This window comes from Serinus canaria, chromosome 4 (assembly GCF_022539315.1).
Source record: "Serinus canaria isolate serCan28SL12 chromosome 4, serCan2020, whole genome shotgun sequence".
In the NCBI taxonomy this organism is placed as follows: domain Eukaryota; kingdom Metazoa; phylum Chordata; class Aves; order Passeriformes; family Fringillidae; genus Serinus; species Serinus canaria.
In genome coordinates, this window is record NC_066317.1 from 18,335,581 (window position 1) to 18,358,465 (window position 22,885).

At 42.8% G+C, this 22,885-nt stretch overlaps 1 protein-coding gene across 8 annotated transcripts in view; it reads right to left on the minus strand.

The window, feature by feature from the left end:
• FAM13A (family with sequence similarity 13 member A) overlaps positions 1-22,885 on the minus strand; it is a 116,547-nt gene that overhangs the window by 34,585 nt on the left and 59,077 nt on the right. For 3 of the 8 annotated variants that reach the window (XM_050974126.1, XM_050974123.1, XM_050974122.1), the window contains exons 7-9: positions 11,473-11,514; positions 2,164-2,208; positions 437-616 (exon numbers count right to left, since the gene is read on the minus strand). In XM_050974126.1, coding sequence (XP_050830083.1) covers positions 437-616; positions 2,164-2,208; positions 11,473-11,514 — 267 coding nt within the window. Of the gene's footprint in view, positions 1-436; positions 617-2,163; positions 2,209-11,472; positions 11,515-20,638; positions 20,726-22,885 lie in introns of those variants that run through there. The other 5 variants (XM_009101309.4, XM_018926840.3, XM_050974121.1 and 2 more) reach the window with 5 other exon arrangements.

A 22,885-nucleotide genomic window follows, 5' to 3' on the forward strand; every position in this document is an offset into this window, starting at 1 on the left:
CCTCACTAAACCCAAACACAAGCTGTGCCTCCACACACAAAAGTGGAACTTAATCTCATTTTTCAGAAGACATTCTGAATTCAGAAAAGCAGCCGAGCCCAATGTTTTTATCTAAAAAAAGTTAAAGGCAGCAGAGCCAACTGCTTGGGAAATTCCACTAATGCAACAAATACCGTAAGTCACCAATTCCAAATACTGTAATTAAAAACTTGACTGCATAACCCCCCCTAGATTCTTATCATGCTTTGCCCCACTCCATGATCTAGCCAACTCTACATTTCCCAGCTCTGACTGATGCAATGGAGCTCTGCATGGGCACTGCAGTCAGGCCAAAGGTCAGTGCCTTTCATAACAGAAGGCAGCATTGCCTTGATAAGAAGAAATGACTGCGGTAGACTTAAATATATTTTCCAAAACAAAGAAACCAGGCTCATACATGTCTCTGTTTCTCCGGGCTTCCTCCTGCTCTTTGTGGTGTCGCCTCCTCTGCCTGGCAGACACATTAGAAGAGGCTGAAGACGTCCCGGCTTCAGAGTCCTCTGAACTCTGGCCGCTTGAGCCATGAACATCAAAGAGATGCTGCTCCACGGCTGAGCGGATTGTCTTCTCTAAATACCTGTCAAGCCGAAAAATAAGGTCAATTGAGCTCAAAGATTTGGTGGAGCTCCCTCTCTGCAACAATAAATAAAACAGGGGTATCTGTGGGTTATGTTTTCTTAGGATGGCAGCACAAAATGTTCCAGTGCTACGACATATGCAAAGAGCAACGCCAAAATCTTCAGATATCTGCTGGTTCAAGTCCCTCAGAATAGCTGAGCCTTCCCAATTAACATTGCTCTTTTTATTTCTAGGGATGTCTAAAATTTCAGTAAAACAACTAATTTTACTTACTGCAACTACAGACATTGGTGCCTGACTTTCATCCTCCACTTAAAAACCCATGCTGTGACAAAGCTGCATTTGATACCCAGCCATGCTGACAGGGGTCAAGTCTGTTGTGCAAAACAAGCTCAGTAAGGCAATGGATCACCTGCAAGAAGATGATTCACTGCTGTCTCACAGAGGGATGACAATATGCAGTAGCTCACTATGAACTCCTCACATACATTGTGACCAAGCATGGGTTTTGTTCTGAGTTCATGCCATTTTTACACATTCTTGGGCCACATTCTTGTGCATCCACAGCCACCCTGACACTGGTGTGAGACCACCCTCACACTCAGTGCACTAAGATGGCCTCCACAGAAGCCACCACAAGAGAGTCCCTGCAGTTGCATCAGTTAAAGGTGTGGGACTACTTGAATTTTCAACACAAATGAATTTTTGTTTTGGTACTGCCATTCTCTTCCCTTCCTTCATCAGAGGAAGCTTTTATGGGAAAAAGACTTTTTTTTCCCAAAGAGATCATACAGAAACACATTTTTGTATACATCCCCATCCCATCTCTGTTTTTTGCAATGCTTTAAGCAGTCACTGAAGAATGGGTTTTTCAAACTTGCATGTCCAAAGTCCATGTATGGCTTCTACTGTTTTTTCCATAATTAAAATATTATTTCAGGATTTGCTGGTTAATTTTCAGCTGAGCAGCTACAGTATGGGAATCTGTGCTTGGGCTCATTTCTCCTTTACAAAGCTGTGCCAAGTTGCTATACTTGAAAGCCTGCTGAGACTGCAGTTCCTGGAAAAATCAGAAGACCTTAGCAACTGCAACAGCCCAGATGGTTTAACTAGACAAGTATGTCACTATTGACAAAGATCAGTTCTGCAAACCCATCAGCCATTGGGAATTCCCAGCTCCAGTAAAGGAGCCAACTCATTTTAGTTCTGCTCCTCCCAGTTACAGCAGCAGGGTCAGGTCACGTCCTCTGCTGGGATGCAACAGGGAGCAAACAAGACCAAGAAGATGACAAAGTACAAAAAACTTCTCAAAATATGCAAGTTCTGCCTAAGCAAAACATCACAGGCACAGTGAGCAAAGAACCAAGGGCCTGAGAAGTTTTCAGGAGGAAGTGATTTATTATCATTGTAGATTAATTGCTTTGGGAAACAGTGTCTCTTTATTTGTTTATGTTAGAACAACTCTTAAAGAGAAATCAAAGAATAACCAGCAATACTTTAAAAAGCTCCAAGAAAGATAGCTACAAAATTGTAAAAGACACTTACTCTCCAGTATCAGGAACGTTGCTACTGACTTGTGATACGTGGGTACTGTATAAAAGAAAAAAAAAAAAGAGGAGAAAGGTAGGTCTTATTATCAAAATAAGGTCTTAAAACCTCTTGCTCTTTGCAGTGCTAAGATTCAAAGGTCTGAGCTGTCTCAACAACAACTGTGTACACAAGTCACAGGAATTTTCACTCCCACTGTGACGTGGCACATTTTGACAAGTCAATATCCTCAATAATTAATTTCCCTGTCATTCCCATAATATAGGCAAAGGTCTAACAGCAAGTATTTCAACCTCAACATGGTACAGATTTTTTCTTTTCTTGTGGGCTTTCTGCTGCTGATGTTTTAGCCTCATGACAGCAGTCTTTGCCTTTTGAAGCTGACTGGAAAACGTATACACTTAATATTTAACTGCTCTCTCTGTTTAACTATTCTCTCTTTGAACATGCTCAAAGAGCATATTCATATTCTTTGCTTTACATTTCAAAAAATGAAATCTATGCATGCTTCTCTGGTTTTTACCTTGGTCTGTTATCAGGCTCAGGAAGAGCTGACACAAACGTAGATGTTATCACTTGCTGTTCAGAGCCCTTCTGAACAAGCTGACCTGGCACAGGTGTCACCACTTTCTTCCCTCTGCCAAGCTGAGTCCCATCCTGCCCCTTCTTCATCCACTGACTCAGCTGACTCAGCCTTGCAGATAAGGTGACCCTGCCTATTCATTCTTCCTGTGACCTCCCTTGAGTCAAACTACAGGCCTAGGGGTTTCATTTCAAATTATCTCCGTATCAGCAGAGTACAACTGGCTGATAAATCCCAGTGAAATGTGGTCAGGGTACAAAAGCCAAGCTGGATGCAAGATGTTCTTCCTGCCAAAATAGCCACTCCTTGTTTTCAGTCTTCACCAGTTTCTCTAAAATCAGTTCACTGCAGAACCATCAACAGCTGATTTGCCTTTGCTATCCAAAGGCAAATTCTCTCTACTTCCCTTGAATACTTTGCAGTTCACTGTGTGGGGCTAGAGCCAGCTAAGAAGCTGCAGCTCTCTCAGATAACCTCTCTGTGGCTTTACTGGGCTTGAGCGTCACTTGGGCAGATGACAGGCAACAGAGGAAGAGAAGGATAAATGAGGGGTCACTACAGCTAATTTAACAAAACCAACAAACCAGTGTGACTCCTCCCCACAAACACCCAGCTGCAAATCCCACTTGCAATGTGCTTCAGGCTGAGCTGGTGTGCTCACACACATACACATCCTTGCCAGTCCCATCTTCACTCAGTGCTACTCTCCAGTCCCAGCACAGGTCACTGGAGTGGTGGCACACCAGGAAAGCAGTCATGGACTTGCCAATATGTTCCACATTACCTGAGCAGTTGTGCCATGCAGATAATTTCATGAAGACATGCAAAAAACTATTACTGTACCTATTATTACAGATAAAATATCTGCATAGAGGAAACAAAATTTGCAAGATCACACTCTTCCCACATCTAACATCTAGACTATCAGCTACAGGATGGCATTGGAATTTGAAGTGCACATGCTTTCTGGTTTGCTTACAGGAACTATGCGGCCTCTTCCCAAGCCAAAATTATTTTTTAAGACCTGGTCTCCCATGGAGACATATTAGCAAGTAAGGTGCAAGTGTGCTAATGTGGGCTAACCCACACTATAAGATACAATTCATGTGCTTGCTACAACTCCTACACTCATGGGAGTAGACTGATGCTGTATTTTATAGCACCTACATGCAAGCCAGACTGAGTGAGGCTGTCTTCCATATCACACTTTTCTTCTCTGTTTTCATGCCAGGCAAGTGGTAGTGGAGAGGAAGAAAGGATTGTTCGGATTTTAGATTTTAAAAACAGCCCTAGGATATAGGTTTACTTATTCCTACAAATACAATTTTTTCTAACACCCAGTACATTCTAATTCACTGTGTGATTTAGTTAGTTAGTTAGTTAACTAGTTAATTAGTTAACTGTGTGCTTTACTAGCAATAATTCAGTTTTAAGTACATTAGCGTGACTAATTTTTAATGATGCATAACAATTAATTCACTGTATCTAGAAAAGCCCTATTCAGGCAATACAGATTCTGTAAGAAAGACAGTAACATGGTGATTTTCAAACTACTGACAAACAACAAGGAAGTATATATCCTACACATGCCAGCTGAGTGGATGACTACAAAATGAAGCTCTGATATTCTGATTTTATTGTACTGAATCCAAGTTTATCCTTAGCTGTGTGATAAGTTAATGCTCTTTTATTAGCCCTCTCTCAATAAGACAGAGATTTTAAATTAGAGTTTTTCTAGATACACTAACTTCCTTTTCATTCCACAGTTGGTAATTTTTCTGGCTATTTCATTTTGAAGCTTAATTTAAATGTGTTGCTAAATTGCTTTACTTACTCTCCACCAACCTTTCTTACACCAAAGAACTTCACATCCAAAACAAATGGTGGAGGGGAGAGAGTTACACAGTGCTTTTAGGATTCGAGCCTTCTGCAGGACAGAACAGGCACTGCAAGAGCACGTTGGCAAACGCAGGCAAAGACACCACCCAGTAAGGATTACAGAGCCCAGACGAGCAAGCAGGCAGGCAGGGTGTATCCTGCGGGGTTTTCCAAACTTCTTGGGTGGCAGAAGCCGCTCTGCTGTTGGATTTCTGGGGAGCAGGCAGGGCGAGCCATGCCTGAAGAGCCCTCTTGGCTCTTGCACCCGCCTGCGCAGGCAGCTGCCCTGCCCAGTAAATCAAGCGGACAATGGAACTCATGCTCTGCTCCAGTTCATTATTTTCTCCTCACATCTGCTCCATTTCACTGATCTGTACGGTCAATTATCCCCACAGCTAGATTATCTTTATTAGATTATGCAGCTGCTGTTGCAGAGCATGCTGAGAAATACCATCTTCTCATAGAAAGTACAGGTTCTCCTCAGGTGACTGAAGGCAGCAGGACAGCTTCCCAGTGCTGGGGGACTTTTACTTTCAGAAAGCCAGCCAGAAAACCTTCATAAAGGCACACAGCTGTTTTAAGTGCTATGAACTTTTGAACTGGTTTCTTATGACCCTCATGCTTTTCCTTCTGGGAAGTCTGACCTCTAGCACTTCCCAGTTTTGTCTAACTTGTTTACCCAAGTCTTTTGCTCACTTTCAGAGGTGCTCTATCAACTCTAGATAATGTACACTTCACACGTAAGGCAAACTCTTACTGCATGGCCTCCTTTTTTCTGTTTCAGCCCCAGGACAAGAAGGTGCTATCTTCCATCACCATTAAATCTCACCTGCACTCCCTAACTAGTCCTCCCTAAGTTTAAAAGATGTGCACCAGAGTGAAGATTATCTCATGTAATGCCTGCAGCTTGCCTGGTCTGCGTTGGGCATCTTGTGATAGCAGATGCTGGAAATCAATGAGTTGGATATTCTCCTGATTTCTTTCATTCATGCCACTATTGAGCAAAGTACCTTAGCATCTAGACAAAAAGAGCAACAAAAAACCATCAAACAGAGCAAACTAGAAAACTGGCATAGGGTTTTCCCAGACTGGGTTTTCATTTATAAAATAATTTAATTAATTCTTAACTATACCTAATGGCCTAATTCATAGGCTGTACTTGCAGTCTGGTACTAAAGTCACCTGTTGCTGAGATGTACTTACAGTCCATCCCCTTTATTCTGGAAGCAAAGGTGGCTTTTGTTCTTGTTTTTGCTTTTTTAAAAGCCGAGTACAACAGTAAGAAACCCTCAATAGATGCAAAAACTTTTCACCGTTTTGCTATTCCAGCAAGGCTGAGGATGTTTAAATGGCTTCGACATAACAGATGGGAAATTCCTGAAGTCCTCCTGAACATAGTATTCCAATCCCTGATCTAGGAAGTTCCTGTTCATAGGTATTTATATGGTCTAAATGCTGCCCACTCTCCACACTGTGACATGCAATACTGCAAACTCACATGGGATCCCTTTTAAGACAACTACTTTGTTTGACACACTTTCACCAAAGATATATGTGGCAATGGCATACAAAATGTGAAAATAATTACTTTGAAAACAAAACAAAAGGGGTGTGCTCTTAGTTACTGGGATTTCCATCACACAAAGGGCATGCTTTCATTATTTTCTCAGCACCTTCACACTCTCACAAGCTCAGATCAAATTATGCCTCCTTTAAACATGGTAAATTATTTTTTACACTATGTTACTACACAGAAAACTAACCCCACTAAAAGCAACTTTATTCAGGATTCCTATTGATTTTCACTTGCACCTCCTTTATGACAGATGCACACTGACACCTACTGCTTGGAGCAGAGACAACTCTGCAGGGGATTCATAGAGGCCCCATGATTCAGCTTGGTAGAATCTGCATGGCTGTGTCAGTGCAGGCTGCCCTGCAGAGCAGGGAAATAATCCCCAGGGAGCCTCAGAGCTGCATGGCAGCCAGGCACCCAGAGCAGGGACACCCAGTGGCCTGGGATTATTTTCACCAGTGCAGGTGTGAAGGACCTGAACACACACCACATTTGAGATGGAGCCCAGCACTCCTGTGCACTTAGGATCTCTTATGGCACATCCCATGGAAGGGGAAGTGTTCAGAGTGAAGGTGGCCATGCAAATTTCTCAGCAGGTGTGAAATCCAGAGCAAAGTTTTCCAGTTTCTTCAGGAAACTGACCTGAGAACAAACAGCATAAAACCTTACCCAGTAAACTTCAGGGTAAGAATACCTGACCTGCATTATTTAAAGAGTTGTCTCAAATAAAAACTGTTATAAGGAGAAACAGCCAGTTGTACTGAATAATGCCTGCAGGAGTACTTCTAGGAAAAGAACCAGGCAAAACTGTCCAATGCCTCGCCCAGCACTCATGGGTATTTAATACAAACTTTGGCACTGCTTGTGATGTCAGGTCTCATTGCAATTTCAGTTTCTGAATGTTAACAAGGAAGCTCCACACTACAAAGCTTTTGCTTTTCTTCCCTGTAATACCACTCTGGCTTATCTCAGGACATACCCATCAGGGAGCTCCTCTGAAAGCATCTACATGACTAACATCACATCTAAGGCACACAGGCCAGCACAAAGCATGCCTGAAGATTCCCTGTCTTCTGAGAACTCACTGCACACATAGAGTGGAATTCTACTTACAAGGACTTAGTGCTTCATTAACTGAAACTGCTGAGTGTTTCTCAGTACTCATTACTCAAACATCCTGCAACTGATATTCACAGTTTCACTAAAGAATTATACAAGGAAGACTTTTTAACAATCTCAACTCCATTTACCACAAGGTTTTGTTATTACAGAAGGTTTTGGAACGTAAATGCCCTTCAGGCATGACTCCCTGGAACAATCAATCACCTCACAAGGTTTTCCTCTTCTTTTAACAGTATAGAAATCTTCTTGCCTGGTACTGAGTACAGCTGAGCCAACAAATTACCTAATCAAGGACTACAGAGAGGGAGAAGGTAACTCTGGTCAGCAGTAGGTGAACTGATTTGAACCCCAGGGCTCTCAAACTGGTGAAGCTGACATCATCCTTATTATGCCAAATGAGAGAGGACTCCAGCTATGAAATTATTAATTTTCTGCTCAAATAGATTAATAAACTATTTGTACATGTCCTCTCTTGCATCAGTATAATTATTAACATAAACATCCTCCCCTCTCTGTCTAAAACTCAGGGGGAATATGTGTGCTCTGGTTAATTTCTTACAGTAGCTAGGATCTCCATGCTCTTTTCTCCATCTTCTAACAGTCTTCCCATTTCTTTAATCATCTTCACAAACCTAAAGCTACTGGAACATGAGTGACTTGAAAGTGTTAAAGGCTCACCTGTCTCTTGTACAGGGGTACCATACTTCTAAGTGTACTGAAAATGCTTCCTTTATATATCCACTGTCACATGATTATTTCAGCTTAGGTATTTTTATCCCATACTTCCCTTTCATCCCTCCATGAACAACTATGTTCACATCTTTTTTTTCCCCCCAGCACTTATAAATGTGAGGAATGCCCCTTTCAGGGCAAGATTAGACCTCAGGTGTATGACTTTATTATTTATGTTATTATTTCTTTTAGTGTACATCTTAAATTTGATGCTTATCTTTATAAATATATATGTAAATATCTTTTATATATATATGACAGTGAGATATTTTATATCTATATATCTCACTCTATATACTATCTCACTGTCACGTATTTTCTCCCAGAGGACACTGCCAACCCATTCACCCTCCTAAATTTCTGCTATAAGCTCAATTAATGAACATGATTTGACTTTATTATGCTAGTGGCAATCAAGGAAAAAAAGTTCATGTCACTAAAGGATCTCCAGCAGCAATCCCCTTCCTTTCCTACCAGCAGTATCTATAGGTCTCACCTCCCCCCTACCCATGTTTAAGTTCTAGTACTCATGCCCACTTTTTTCATATAGATGGCATGATATAAAACATTCTGCTGATATCAACAGATGAGGTCCTTTTCTTTCACTCTCTCGAAGTCTTTTAAAAAACAACATGATTGTACTGGTGTTACCACTCTTTACAAACCCATGTCACATTTTATCTCATTTACTGCTTACTCTCGTACTGCTACAGATTGTTTATTCCCTTACAAAGTAGCAGTGCTGATAAAGTCTTGACTTACCCAATACTGAAAGGGAAAAAACCCAACCAATCAGTGTCATTTTAAGAAATAATCTATTTATTGGTGGCAGTTCTGACTCAAAAGTGACCTTCAGCATTTGTCTTATTGTTAAAAACATCAACCAGGGAAACATCTCAATTGTCAGCTGACATGGTACAGCACTGAATAATCAAGCCTGATTTGATCCTACTAGAACTGATTTAAGGAAGAGGAGGAAGAGGAGGAAGAGGAGGGGACATTTTCAGTGATGACATCTGCCTTTCCAAGTAACCATTACATGTGACAGGGCCCTGCTCTCTGGAGATGCTGCCTGCCCATGGGAAGCACTGAATGAATTCCTCATTCTGCTTTGCTTTTGTGCACGGCCCTTTCCTATTAACCTATCTTTATCTCAACCCATGAGTTTTCCTGCTCTTACCATTCCAGTTTTCTACCAAATCCTGCTGGTGGGGGACTGAGCAAAGCAGCTGGTTGCTGGCTGGGGTTAAACCATGACAGAGGGACACAGTGTTCCTTCCATCTGGCAAGAGCCAAGTATTATGCAGTGTTTGGAAGCTAAAGAGCTCTTGTTCCCACTTACTTAACTTGTTGTATAATTATCTATATGGAATTACTGCATTAACACAGCAGTGACTGCCCTGTGCTCAAATATTCACGATTCACTTGAAAGATTGAATACTTGAGCAGTCTTTCAAGCTATTTAACTGTGGCTGGTAGTAACAGAAATAGATTTGACCATCAAACAGCTAAAGCAGACAGTCTTCCCTTCCTTGCCCATGGTGTGAAATGCAATTCCTACATATGTTATGCACAGCCTCTGGGACAACAACCTGAGCTTTCAAAGTTACACAGAAAAAACTGGCCACCCACTCAAGTTCTCAGTTGTTGAAGCACCAGGAATTGCCCAGCCAGCACCAGCTCTCCTGCCAAATTAACTGCACTTGGCAACTGACCTCAGGATTTCTGATGTGTTACAAACAGAAGCAAGACTTACAAGCTGTTCCCTTTATTTACAAGTAACTGTATCCCAGCAATGTTACAAAAGACACCGGCTTGGCAAGAAGCCTGGGTATCAAGGTGTGCAGCTCTCTCTCTGCTCCTACCAGCCATTTCTTCACTTCCCAGCTATGTGTTTATTCCTGACTGTTCCCTTCCTATTTGCAAGACAGATTCCCATGGAAACCCATCCCTTCATTTCACTGGACACACCCAGTCTTTGTTCTCCCCCCTCATAAGCCTACATCTTTATTTAAGATGATTAAATTTGCTCCCCTCCTCTCAGAAATGTCCTGCTTTGGTATCAGTTTTCTCAGGTCCACTCCTTGTTCCCCATCTCTCCTTGGTGATCTTGACAAGGTCAGCCAAAGAAAATCTTCATGGATCATCTTTCTATAATCCAGGAAAGGGCTTGGAAGGACAGTTCTGAGCAGTAAGACAGATGGAAATGTAATGAAACCCTAAAATCATTTGAAGGTCACATTTAGCCAGAAAGAAAAACAAAGGGGCAGACAATTTTCAATGGAAAGATATGAAGATTTAAACTAGGAAAAAATTGAGACAGGGGAATGTATGTATGCAGCTACACAATAATCTCCTGAAGGAAAAGGCAGAATCTCCTTTGACAATTTGAAGCTTTGGAGGCACAGACTGAGTAACATCTGCACAACTGGATTACAGGGAATGACAGTGCATCAACCTGAAGGCAGACAGGATCATGCAACCAGGCTAGTCCATGAACAATTCCCTGACAGACATTTCTGCACAGTATGCATTAACTGCACTTCTTCTATGCTTCATGTTAGAAAAATTCTTTAAGAAAAAGCCCAAGCTACAAAGATAAACAGAAATACATGCCAGAGATTAACAAATTTCAGACATCACTGTAAGAATTCCAATTATCACTGTTCTCACAAAAAGTACCACTGGGATTTCTTTTTATTTGTTTAAATTCTGTAGAGATCAAAGAACCCAATTATAATATCTGGCCCTTCCTCCTCTGCAGCCCTTCATTGTTAATTGCTCTGGCTCCTGTTCTTCCACTAAGTATAAATGAAAGCACTGGAACTGAGCCTGCTACTGAAGCAAGCAGAGCAAACTTTCACAGATGTCAACAGAATTAGACCCTTTTTACAAGCAGTGACTTTGCCCTCCAGTTGGCAAAACAAGAAACAATTTGTTCAAATGCAGCATGAGCACCATTCCCTCCAGTGAGGCTTGCTGGGTACCCAGGCACTCTCCTGCTTTTCTAGGTTGCAGCAGGGAACTGGATGGGCTGCTGACTCACCATCTGGTTCCTGGTTTCTTTCTGAGCAGCACATGCTGCCAGTTCCTCAAATCCTGTAGCAGCCATCTCTCCTGTGCCTGCAGATAAGCTACTCGGGCATCTAAGATACGTAACAAACCAAAGAAAAGAGGAAAACCACATCCATCTTGTAATAAAGACCTTAAACCCTGGGCCTCCTCTCTAAATACAAAAGAATCCAACAGAGATGGTATCTACAAAGACTCATGCCACTAACTGAGCAATAATTACTAATGTAAAATTAATGCTCACTTTGATTACAGTCTGTTCAGCACTTCTGAACCCCTCCCCATTTAATTCCAATAAGGAGCCAATCCCACACAGAAAAATAAATGAAAACTGAGTAAATACCTCATGTAGAAGGGTGACATAGGCCGCTCATCTTCTTGGGAGCTAAAAACAAAATATATTTTGTAAGTTAGTATGCAGCTCTGATTTGTATTTGAAGCTCAAGATACTCACTCTTAAAAAGCAAATACAACAAAAGTGAAACTGCACCCGTTACAGAGGTAACACTTAAGTCTGTTTCGTCCTCTGGTTGATGCATGGAAGAAAGCTTTAAGTTACTTTCCTTAAATCCTGGCAATCCAATTCATTTCCCAATGTCCACAAATGTGGCGTAACAGATCTTCTGCTAGACAGCCAGGAGTCATTCTGACTCTGCAACAGTGCTAGGGCTATTCCCATAGCAACAATAAAGCATTTTGCCAGGAAAACCAAGAGAGCCCTTTGCTGTCTGCTGCTCCAGAATTAAACAATCTGCCTATTAAAGCCAAATTTGGGGAAAAAAACAAAGGACATCTTGAATAACCAAAGAAACAACCATGGCCATAGGTGTATGCATAAGGCTACATATTCCCCAGTTTTATCACTCCTGTGGAAAGTTTATCTGAATGACATTTCTGTAGGCTTGAGATCAGGGATTGCCACTGGCTGATGTGGAGGTCGCCTGACAAAATGTTTAGTTGTGTTTTAGCTGTCAGCTGGCCTGGCCCAAACATAACCACCTGGCAAGTGACTTACCAGCCCTGATCCAGCTCATTGTGCCTGTGCTGGCACAAGGGTAACAATCAGCTGGGACACAGCATCACACATCACCTCTTGAATTTAAAAGGATTTTATTTATTGACTTATAAAAGCTGCTCTAAACACTCAATAAATGGGAAAGGAACATTGCTGTAGGATTTGCAACTAGGAAATCAAGTACTCAGGTACTTTCTGCAGCTTCCATTGGAGCCAGCATGAAGCTCCCTCAGCAAGATGAGCTGAAAGTGGCCTGCAGCCAGGTAAGTACCCTGCCCTCACACTGCACAGAGCCAGAGGCAGATTCAACCACACCTCATTTCCAACCCAGCCATTGTTATAAGAGATCAACAAATACGAACACCAAATTCACTGAGGGGGGCAGAGCGTAAGGTAGAAGGCAAGATACAAGGGAGTCAAAAAGGCAGGCTGACAGATAGGCAAGGCAGTGTTCCAGAGAAATAATCACAGGGATTCAACCCTCCCAACTAGAATATGGAAAGATACTCAAACAGACATCTACAGAGAAGACCTTAAAGGACAAGATGCAGGAAACCTAATTTGACGGTAACACCAAACACCACAGACTGGAAGGAAGAGAAACTGCCTCTGAAATCAGTGTGACCTGCCAGAACTTCATCACCTCTGAAAGGCAACAGTGACTGGACAGCTTTCAGCAGCTCCCCAAGAAGAGTGGGAGCACAGCTGCTACTGGGAACCTTGCTGCCACTTCCACAAGCCCGTCTTCAGTAGCCTGAACAAGGAGCAGTGCCCAGAGCTGCTGCTGCTCCCAGAGCCAGGCAGGACACAGCAGGTGGAGAGTGCCTGCCTGTCAGCTGAGGCTAACAGCACCTGAAGAGTCTTCATGAGAAACTGCTACAGCTTTAAGACTGCCTAGAAAAAGTTGATGGAAACATGGAAATACCCATTACTGCCTTCCCTGAATACAAACTGCAGCAAAGACATGGGCAGGAACCTCTGCCAGGTAAGGCTCCCTCCCCTGATGGCATGCAGTCTCCCAGCCTGCATGCCTGCTATCACTTTATTTGGCACTCACAGAGTATTTTTTAAGTGTAAAGAAAGCACTTTAAACTCACAAAGCTGCTTATGAAGTTCTTTGCTCTGTTCAGTTCACTGCATTAAGAGCTGTACTTGTAAACTCAGTGCAAACAAATCCAAGTAGTGGACAGAAAACATGAAAAATTGTTCCTCACATAAATTAAAGTTCGCAGTGCCATCAAGATTTCTGTGCATTAATGCAACTTCACACAACATCAAATGCTGCTTTATGTACAAGTGGCAGTTGCTGAAGCCACATCAACATGTTTTCTTTTCCATCATAAACAGCCCTCCTTATTTCAAGGTTTGTAATTAACTTCCAAATCAAAGCAGCACAATCATACAAAGTCCAAATAATCTTTTACATTTATGCTCCCAGTGTTTGTTTTGACAGAGCAGATGGAAAAGTATTATTCAGCAAGGACTCTGAATCCTCTTGCATTTCCTTCCCTTTCTTCCACAGCAAATGCAACTGGATGCTTCTAAAGTTCAAGCAAGTTTTCCAACTGTACAAAAATTTATCCACCCATACAATGAAATTGAGGAGAAACAAATATTTTAAGCCCATTAGCAGGGAATGCCAGAGAAAGAAGCTCTTACAGAAGTCAGAAACCAAATATCAGTTTCATTTAGATCATCAAGTGTCAAGATTTCACATGATTGGTAATAATTGTGGCTATTAAAAACCTCTCTTACTCAGTTGCGGTTCATAGCTTTACATGTGCAGCAAATGAGCAGTAGCTGAATTTGGGGTGAAGACCTCCAACTTAACTAGTATGAAATCCAGTATGGTTTTTGACAAAACCATAAAAATCTTCTACATTTCTACCTTGCCCAGCAAAGAACTTATCCATTAGATAAACAGGCTTAGCAGTGAATTAAATTTGGGATTTTTATTTTTTCTTGTTTGGTTGGGATTTTTTAATCCTCAAAGTTTTGTCCAGATTTATATATGCTTTATGTCCAGAAGGCAAGAAATAACTTAAAAAAGCTCCAGTTATTTATTCAGCTATCACTGATTACCTGGCCAAGCAGGTGAGTGCAAAATACAGCAGTCTCTTTTTTCTCGAGTATAAAAATAGCTCCTCTAAATGCACGGATTAAACAGAAATTAATAGCTTCCATGAAATACTTGGGAGATTGCCTGACAACTTCCTTCCTGCTAAAAACCAAAACAAACACCAGCCAAACTAAGAAAAAAACCAAAACAAACATAAAAACCCATAATAAACCACACTTGTTCTGTCTATTTCATGGCTAAAGTAATATTATGTATGTTTGTGATGAGCACTGAAATAATAGAAAGTTTGTCAGACTGGAAGGAACACCCACCAGTTAGTTTAGCACATCTTGGGATTATCAGGCACATCCTTTCTGGTTTTGAAGAAGGAAATAGGAAAGCCTGGGTGAAGTCTAACTGTAAAATGATGAATTTCCTTTACAGAAGGAGAGTTACCCTTTTTTGCCTTCCTCTTTTGCAACAGGAATGTTACAGGCAACGTTACATTCACTCCTCACATCTTTAAACAGGTAATAATGTTTGGGTTTTTTTTTTTTCTGACGTCTCATAGAACCATAGAATCATTGAGAGTGAAAAAGACCTCTCAGAACAAGTCCAACCTTTAAATCATCTTGCCCTGCAGGCAGAATAAGGGAGGTGCTGAGCCTGTTGCAGAACACCCAATTACATTGAAAGTTCCCAATTTATTTAGGTGCATAAGGAACACCCCTGTCTCAGCCCCTCTCCTCGCTGGCCTGAGCTCCCACTGCAGGTCAGAGTGGCTCAGGGTCCTTCCTCCTTGTTTCATTTGCACTTAACCAGCAGCAGCTTTTCTGTCTCAGCTTCCTGGCACTGGAACCACCCTTAAAAAGCTACTGCTGCTTTCCTACTACACATCTCTTTTCAAAACTTAAATGGGACATTTAGTAGATGAAATTTAGGAAAAAATACTCCAGATTTCGGCTTTGTGGAGTTTTTTTGTTGGATTTTTTAATTTTTCTTTTACAATTATGAAAATGTACTTTGACTCAGGGGTCAACATTTTGCACCAGAGATGAAGGGCCCAGACACTGGCAGGGTCTTGCTGCTCAGCCAAGGTCATGTTTTCCTAATGCCCTGCCAGAGGCTCTGTTTGTTCTGACCTCAAATGTTAGATAAGGGAATGGCTCCCTTTCTATTCTTCCACAGAAATTCTCCACTTGGAAAGAAATGCAGTTGGTTTTTAGTAAGAATACTTTTTTAATGCAAAGAATAGCTGCTTTTATTTTTAATGCAATCATACAAAAAGCCAATGAAAATTCAGTGACATCAAATGACTAATGGTATCAAAAGTTAATGCAGGTTTAGAGGGAGGAGAAGGAAGGCTATGTTTGGGTGACTTCTTAAGGCTTCAAACTTATCTCCCTCTTGTTTTTTTTTCTCATCATTCAGAACACCTATGCCTCCTTGGATTAAAAGATATACAATTTTTGCAACTATTGAGAACTTTAACAGTATTGTTTATTTACTTATTATGACATTCAACACCAACAACACTAAAAACAGCTTCAAAGAAACATTGATTTTGAGGCCACTTTTTGCTGAAGGTCTCATCTTATTCACAAGTTTTTCAGCATTTCTTCACCCACCCAAGTCATTTCCCCATAAAAGTTATTTCAATGTTGAAAAAAAATGCAAGATTGAAATGGCTCATGAAAATTTATTGCATGCTTATTTTCTCAACAGAACTATTTACTCATAGCTTGTGCTTCACAGCAGTGGGTGAAAGGCAATGTTTTTGCAAATGAGAAATAGCAGGCAACACAAGCTTTTGCCTTCAAATAAATCCTTCAAAATAAACTTCCTTCAAATAAATACTGAAGCACATTATGCTAAAGAAGAAAGAATAATACCATTCTTGATGCAAGATTAACCATAAATTTAATCTAACATCATAACACTGCAGCAATATAAAGATCATCATTAAAGTCAGGACCTACCCTCAATCCTTGAGCAATACCACCCTTGCTCTATATCCTTAAACAGAGGGGGAGGAGGGAATGCCATATATGCACTGTTTAAAAAACAAATGCTCAACAGCTATTTTCCTATGAGAGTTATTTCCATGCCAACATTTCCATTTTCCCTGAAGAGTAACTTTCATAAGTCAAAACCATAACGTGTTGTTTCAGATATTTATCTCCAGTCTTCACAATAGCTGTGCTTACATCTAACCATGCATACCACTGAAAATTAAGTAAGCTATTCAGCAAATGAGCCACATGTCAAAATCCAAGGCTGACAACTCAGCTTCTTCACTCTGAACTCATGTATTCTGCAAAAATATCATACTATGCAAAATATCTCCAAGTACTTGGGTGTGGGTGAATTGGTTTAAATATTAAGCTCCAAAGGATCCCATCATCTTCCTCAAAGCTGTTTCTTCAGCATGTTTCTCCTAAAGATCTCTCAAATAAATTACACTGCACATGCATCTATCCAGAGGCATAGCTGTGCAGGCTGTATGTGAGGAGGCACTGAGATTGAAGCATATTACCTGAATAGGAAAAAAAGTTTACTGAAGGCTTTTTGCACACCTCCTCCTACTTCAAAGCAACGTTAGAGATCAGGAAAGTATAGGCTATCCCATGGCAAGCTGAAGTGAGCAGAACTTCTTGCTGATTAAGTGCCACTGTGAGCAAGAGGCAGATTTTCCATTTATATTAACATACCTGAATATCCTGGAGCCCTTGACAGCATAATTTTGTGTAATTATTTTCTGCTTACTATTCTCCTAGATTGCAAATATGTTTATCTTTTATAAAATGACGTCAATGTTAAACAGCTCACTTTTGTTGTTTTGCTTCTTAAGCTAGTTGGGTCTTATTATGAAAGATCGGGCAGTGTCTTTTCTTTTACTTGTGGTTTGGCACTGGTCCTCACTAGGGTACAACCAGAAAATGGCTCAGAAAGAGGCAGAATGAATGTACCAGCCAAAGTCTCACCTCTTCTCAGAACTTAACAGTGAAGTTGCATAACACACACATACCTGTTGCATTATAATGGCAAAGAACTGTTACTAGGTAACCAGTGATTTCAGTTTCAGGATTGTTTGTTAAAAGCTTGCACACTTCAAATAAATGTATCTAACAGGCCAGTTTTTAGGCAAATATTAATATTTTCTTGCTTAATCAGGGGGACAACTCCAGACACAAACACCAAAGAAAATTTCCACACCAATTTCCTCTTTTAGTCACAGCCTTCCACCCCAGTGGTACTGAGGAAGAGCTTCCACAAGCTCCTACACTCACCATGTCACAGCTGCAACAAGACAGGGGTCAAATCTGAGCTTGGAAGACAAAAAAATCACACAGCATCTGCTAAAAAACTATGACCTGAGGAAGATGAGAGCCATAGGTTTAAATTTTTCTTCATTCTTCCACCAGAAGAAAAAACCCACCCAAAGCAAACAAAGAAAAAACTAGATTCAAGTTCTCTCCACCCTCAGAGAGCATACTTCACATCCATATTCCAGCATACACTTCATTAGGGCTTGTCAAGCACTCCCAATACCTTGGATAGAAAGTGATAGCAAAGTCCAAAAGATCAGACTTATTTACTTATGTACAACTTACACAAAAGTGTTCACAAATGTGATAAAGAGAACACAGCAGCCACCCCTCCCAAAACAAACAAACAACAACAAAAAAAAAAAAGGTGGGGGAATACAGCAGTGTTCTCGAGCTAAACTGCTGGGAACTTGTGAAAGATCCCAAATGAACCAACCAAAAAGGTAAATCAAACAATGCTGGTAACTGCAGGTGAGACTGCCCATGCAGACAACGGCTGCTGTACAGGTTACAAACAGATCAGTCACATTCCCTACTGCTTTCAGATGCACTTGCTAAAAATATCTGTGATGGCTTCACTCTTCCACTACCTTGACTTGTTAAGCAACAGGGGCCATTGAACACAAACAAGGCCCAAGTGTGTACCTGCCTTTCTTATCTCCTACAGAAACTGGTAGATATCATTGGCAAAGGCAGCCACAGCCTCAGCTTTGCACAGCTGTTGTTAAATCTGCAATAGACTGAGCTAGAATACACGAATCAAAACATGCATTAACAGCATTAGTAACACTCTAACTAGGAAGCTGGGATACCAAAGTAAGCTAATGCTATTTTGAAAGGATGGTAGCCAAATAGCAATAGAAGAGACAATTACTGGTGGGTAAGCTGTTGGAAAATCAATGATGCAATCCATGTGACATTCACCAGTGCCTTCGACAGTGTTTGGGCAATATAGTAACTACTGCAGTGAGGAGTCAATACATTTGGCCCTCCACCTCTTCCCTTGCAATGAAACATAACATCCCCTGACATCCCCACTGTCACTCCTTCACAGCAGGACACCATACCCATCACATGCCCTTCCACAGACATCTATATATAGGGTGACACCATTATAGTCCATATGGCTCTATGCAAGCACCTTGTATGATCTTCTGGAAGACAGACTCACAGCTCACACATATCTTGGTAGACTCAGAGCCCTTCTCCCTCTCCCAAGTTTTACACACCAGCTACACATTTGTACTGCTTCAGCACAGGAGGGTTTCCATGGCAGGCACAACATGGCCAGCCTCGTGGCCCCAAAGAGAGCATGGAGCAGAGCACCTGCAGGAGATGGGCAGGAGCAAGTTCACTCACCCAGAAAGGGAACCAAGTGTGATTACTGTAGGCATCTCATTCCCTTTCTTGAGAGGGAAAGGCAGACTCTTTCAGCTTGGCATGTGTCCTAAATCACAGAACCTGAAGGGTGCTTCTACTCTGATTAAACCCAGTAAAAGGAACCATGCACTGCAATTTGTCCTCAGCTGGAACAGCAACATCAGCTTGTCAACCCCACAGCAACCAAAAACAGAGTGCTATCCATGCTGGTACTAACCAATACTGGAGGTATCAGCTTTCCTGAAGCTGACAAAAAATGCTCAAAGCCAGCAAAACTGTGCCCTGAGGGAGGGAAGAACGGGAAAATAAAGGTGCAATCTGGAGAATGCCATTGTAAAGGGATCTGGCAATCTGTGCCAAAAAAAACCAAGGTGCTAAAAAATACAGTATACACAGCCTAAAAATAGATCAAGGAGATGGAAAAGGAGCCAGAATTGTGTGAATTATTTTAACTGAAAAACTCAAAGACAATTCTGTATCATGCTTATGGCTTAATAGACTTTGAAGAAAATGCCTCATTTTTGAAGCGCTGACTGCATCTCTAACTGATCGAGACTTAGTCCTTGCAACAACAAAGAGATTAATTAGAGCCAGCCTGTGAAACCTATCCTCCCCTGGGGTGAAGAGTCAAGAGCACAATAACAACCACTTGTTCTGACCACTGATAGGACAGTCAGATCCTTGAAAGGTTAAAGATATTATGTGAGACTGGTCCTTCAAATAGAAATGATGCACCGTGACCACTTCTTTAAGACATTCAAACCATATTTCTGTTTCTCTGCAGTCATCAACATGGAACTCCATGACTGCAATAGTGCCAAAGAGACTTTCTCCACACCTACCTGCACTTTATCAAGGCAACAGCAGCAATTTGGGCAGTAATTTCAGTTACTATTTTATTGTGTTCAAGTGCGCAGCAACTCTGCAGCTTCTGCTGAAACAGCACCACCACAGTGCTGAAATAGCACAGTCAATTTTTTATTTACTGTTTCGTAGATTACAGAAAGATTGATATTCAGGCCATTCAAATATTACTAGGGGAGATATGGACTGCTTAATTTTGAGAACTGAAAGAATAGTAAAAATAAAAATAAGAATTTGATGACCCAGTGAAAGGGCTGTGTACACTCCACCCCGCAGCGGGTCTGTGCCCTGCCATTTCAGAAGCTTGACTGCAGCTGTCCCTGCCATAGTGTGGCGGGAGCACATGCCAGCACAGGTACTTGCTGACAGCTGGTGCTGAAGGGAGGTGTGCGTCGGCACCCTGGAAACACCCAACCCTTTTTCTCCGAAAACTAAACCTCTCGCCCGCGCTGCGGCACGCTGGGTGTGTGCGCTGCCAGCCGGAGGTGGGCTGTGCGCAGGGGCAGCCCGGCCGCGCTCCCGTACCGCAGTACAGCAACCTCCGGAGGGATTGGGATTGCCCGGGCGCACGGAGCCGGTGGAGAGCCATGGCTGGCCGGGGTCCCTCTACACCTGAGAGCCGCTCCTACCCCGCACGGAGAGCGCTGTGTGGATTTCGGGGCGCTACATGGAATCCCCATCTCCGTCCGAGGACGCCTAGAGATCTTCGACCCCCGGAGATCCGCTAATAGCCCCACTTGTTGCACAGCCGGGTATCCCACTCCCGAGCGGGCATCCCCGCTCCCAGGAGGGTCCGACTCCCGGCTCCCCCGTGCCGGACAGCCCGGCAGAAGCCCCGGGTTTGCCCCGCCTGGACACGTACCTCTGCAGGGGCATCACCTCGCACGCCATGCTGGCCATGGAGCCGCTGCCCGCCCGGCTGCCCGCCGCGCCTCTCGCCGCGCCCGCAGCGCCGCCAGCGCTTGGCCGTGGGGAGCGCCCGGCCCCGGGGAGGGGCGAAGGGGCCGCCGGGCCCGGGTTGGCGGCTGACGACGGCCCGCCCCAGCGCCCAGAGCCCCGGCCCGGCCCCCCAGCTGCAACACCCGTCGCGGCCCCTGCGCCTGCTCGTCCCACCGGGCTCGGCAGGCACAGGTTAACCGAAAGCGGCTTCTGATGTCCAGTTGGTTCTGGGCCTGCAAAAGATGCCACAAGCTCAGGGCTAACGGTTCCTTTCAACAGAAAGACCCCACAATGTCATCTGCATCCCTTTCAGTGACCCACCGCCCTTCTCCCTAAACTCGCCCAAGTGGTAATGCAGTCTCCCCCGAGCTGCCTCCCCACGGCCGCAGCGGCGCTCCGCTCCGGGAAGGACAGGCGCGGTGCCCCGGGCACCCAGAGCCCCGCAAAGCTCCACGACACTAGCAGGGCTGCTCTGGCTCTGCCCTCACACACCTTTACTATGGATCGGCGTCTAGCAAGGCTGGGAAAACCTCTGAACTTGATCCCTTCGTGTTGCGGTACAAACTACCGCGGTTTGAAAGGCTTGTGCTGTAGCTGGCCACCCAGTTCCGACCCACTGCAAAGAGAACTCTTCCCTTAATATTTGAACTGAAGAGACAACTGCAGAGCCGAACTCGTGTTCCCAGTGGACTATTCTCAAGCACTCCTGCTTCTACATCTGCGCCTGCAGACCAAATACTGCTCTGAAACAACAAATCACAGCATTCCACTGGGTAGAATTTTGGGGCTGGGAAGAACAGTAGAAAAAGCACCACACACAAAGGGTCACAGCAGCCTTCAAAAATGAACAGCACAAAATCACTGAGGTCTTGCACTGAAACATTTAACGGCTACTGAATGAGCACACCCAGGGTTTTACTTTTCACCTTTGCAGCTCCTCTGCCCAGAGGGCCTGAGGAATTGCTTTCCATTTCCCCCACCATTGGACAGAAACATTCTGCTGCAGCCCTGCCTGTGAACAATGTTATCACACACTGCATACTTTGTCATGGGGAAAGGGATGATCCTAATCTGATAAAGGGGACTAAGAGTGTCCTTTCAACACTTTAGGTGGTACAAACATAATGGCACATGTCAATCTTCAAAAATTCAAGTCAATATTGAAAGTACTACCCCGTTCAACCCTAGAGAGGATTAGTGCTGGCTTGGGAGAAAGCCGTGGCAGGAGCTTAGTACCTGTATGTTTAACACTTCCATAGATATGCAGGTCATGCAAACTAAACATGAGCCACACCAGCTTTCTGGAGAAGCAGCCAACACTCCCAGGTCAGCAGAGGGTATCAGACATTTCACAGGGATGCCCATCAGATCCCGACCTTTACCAGCAGGGGCGTTTTCTGTTGCAATCAAGAGCAGTGGGCAGCTGCAGCCTCAGAAAGCAGTGGCATGGAGTAGAGACACGGGTCAATTGAGACGTGGCTTTGCTTCAGTACCCTGAGCTGTTTAATATCTGCTCCTGTCAGCTGGCTGACTGGAAGAAGTGCATTAGTAATGCTTCTGCCCACTGCCTCAGCACAAGCCTGTTCTGCTGTGACAGTCACGCCAGGCACAGCCCAGGGCCCCTTTTTAGGAAAGTCAGCAATGCTGATAAAGCACTCTGCCCTCATGGATCTGGGCTGCTCTTACCCATTGCAATTAAGTGAGTATCTTGATGACTTCCTGTTAAATTAAATGCACCATATGTGCTCATAAGCAACTAAAACTATAAGAGAAATATTTTACTCTGATACTTAAAACTACTTCAGTATAACACAAAAGCATCTTGTACTATTTCACAGTTCAACAATAAATCAAACTGACTTTTCCTGGCCAGTCTTTTTTTTATACACACACAATTATTCATAGTTTATTACACTTCTATAAACTGAGTGTTACCATCGGGATGCCATTAAAAAAACTTTATTTTCCACATTTAACTAAGGACCCATCTACATAGGCAAGGAGTCAGGGTTCTCCAGAGCAGCTTGCTGAATAAACAGAAGTGGAATAACTCAAATAGCTGCTGTACTATGAATTTATACACTAGCTATTCTGCCATAACTTCCACGGGACTTGCTTGTATAAATAAACTTAAAAGTATTAAGCTCCTTGACAAAGAATTCACTAACAA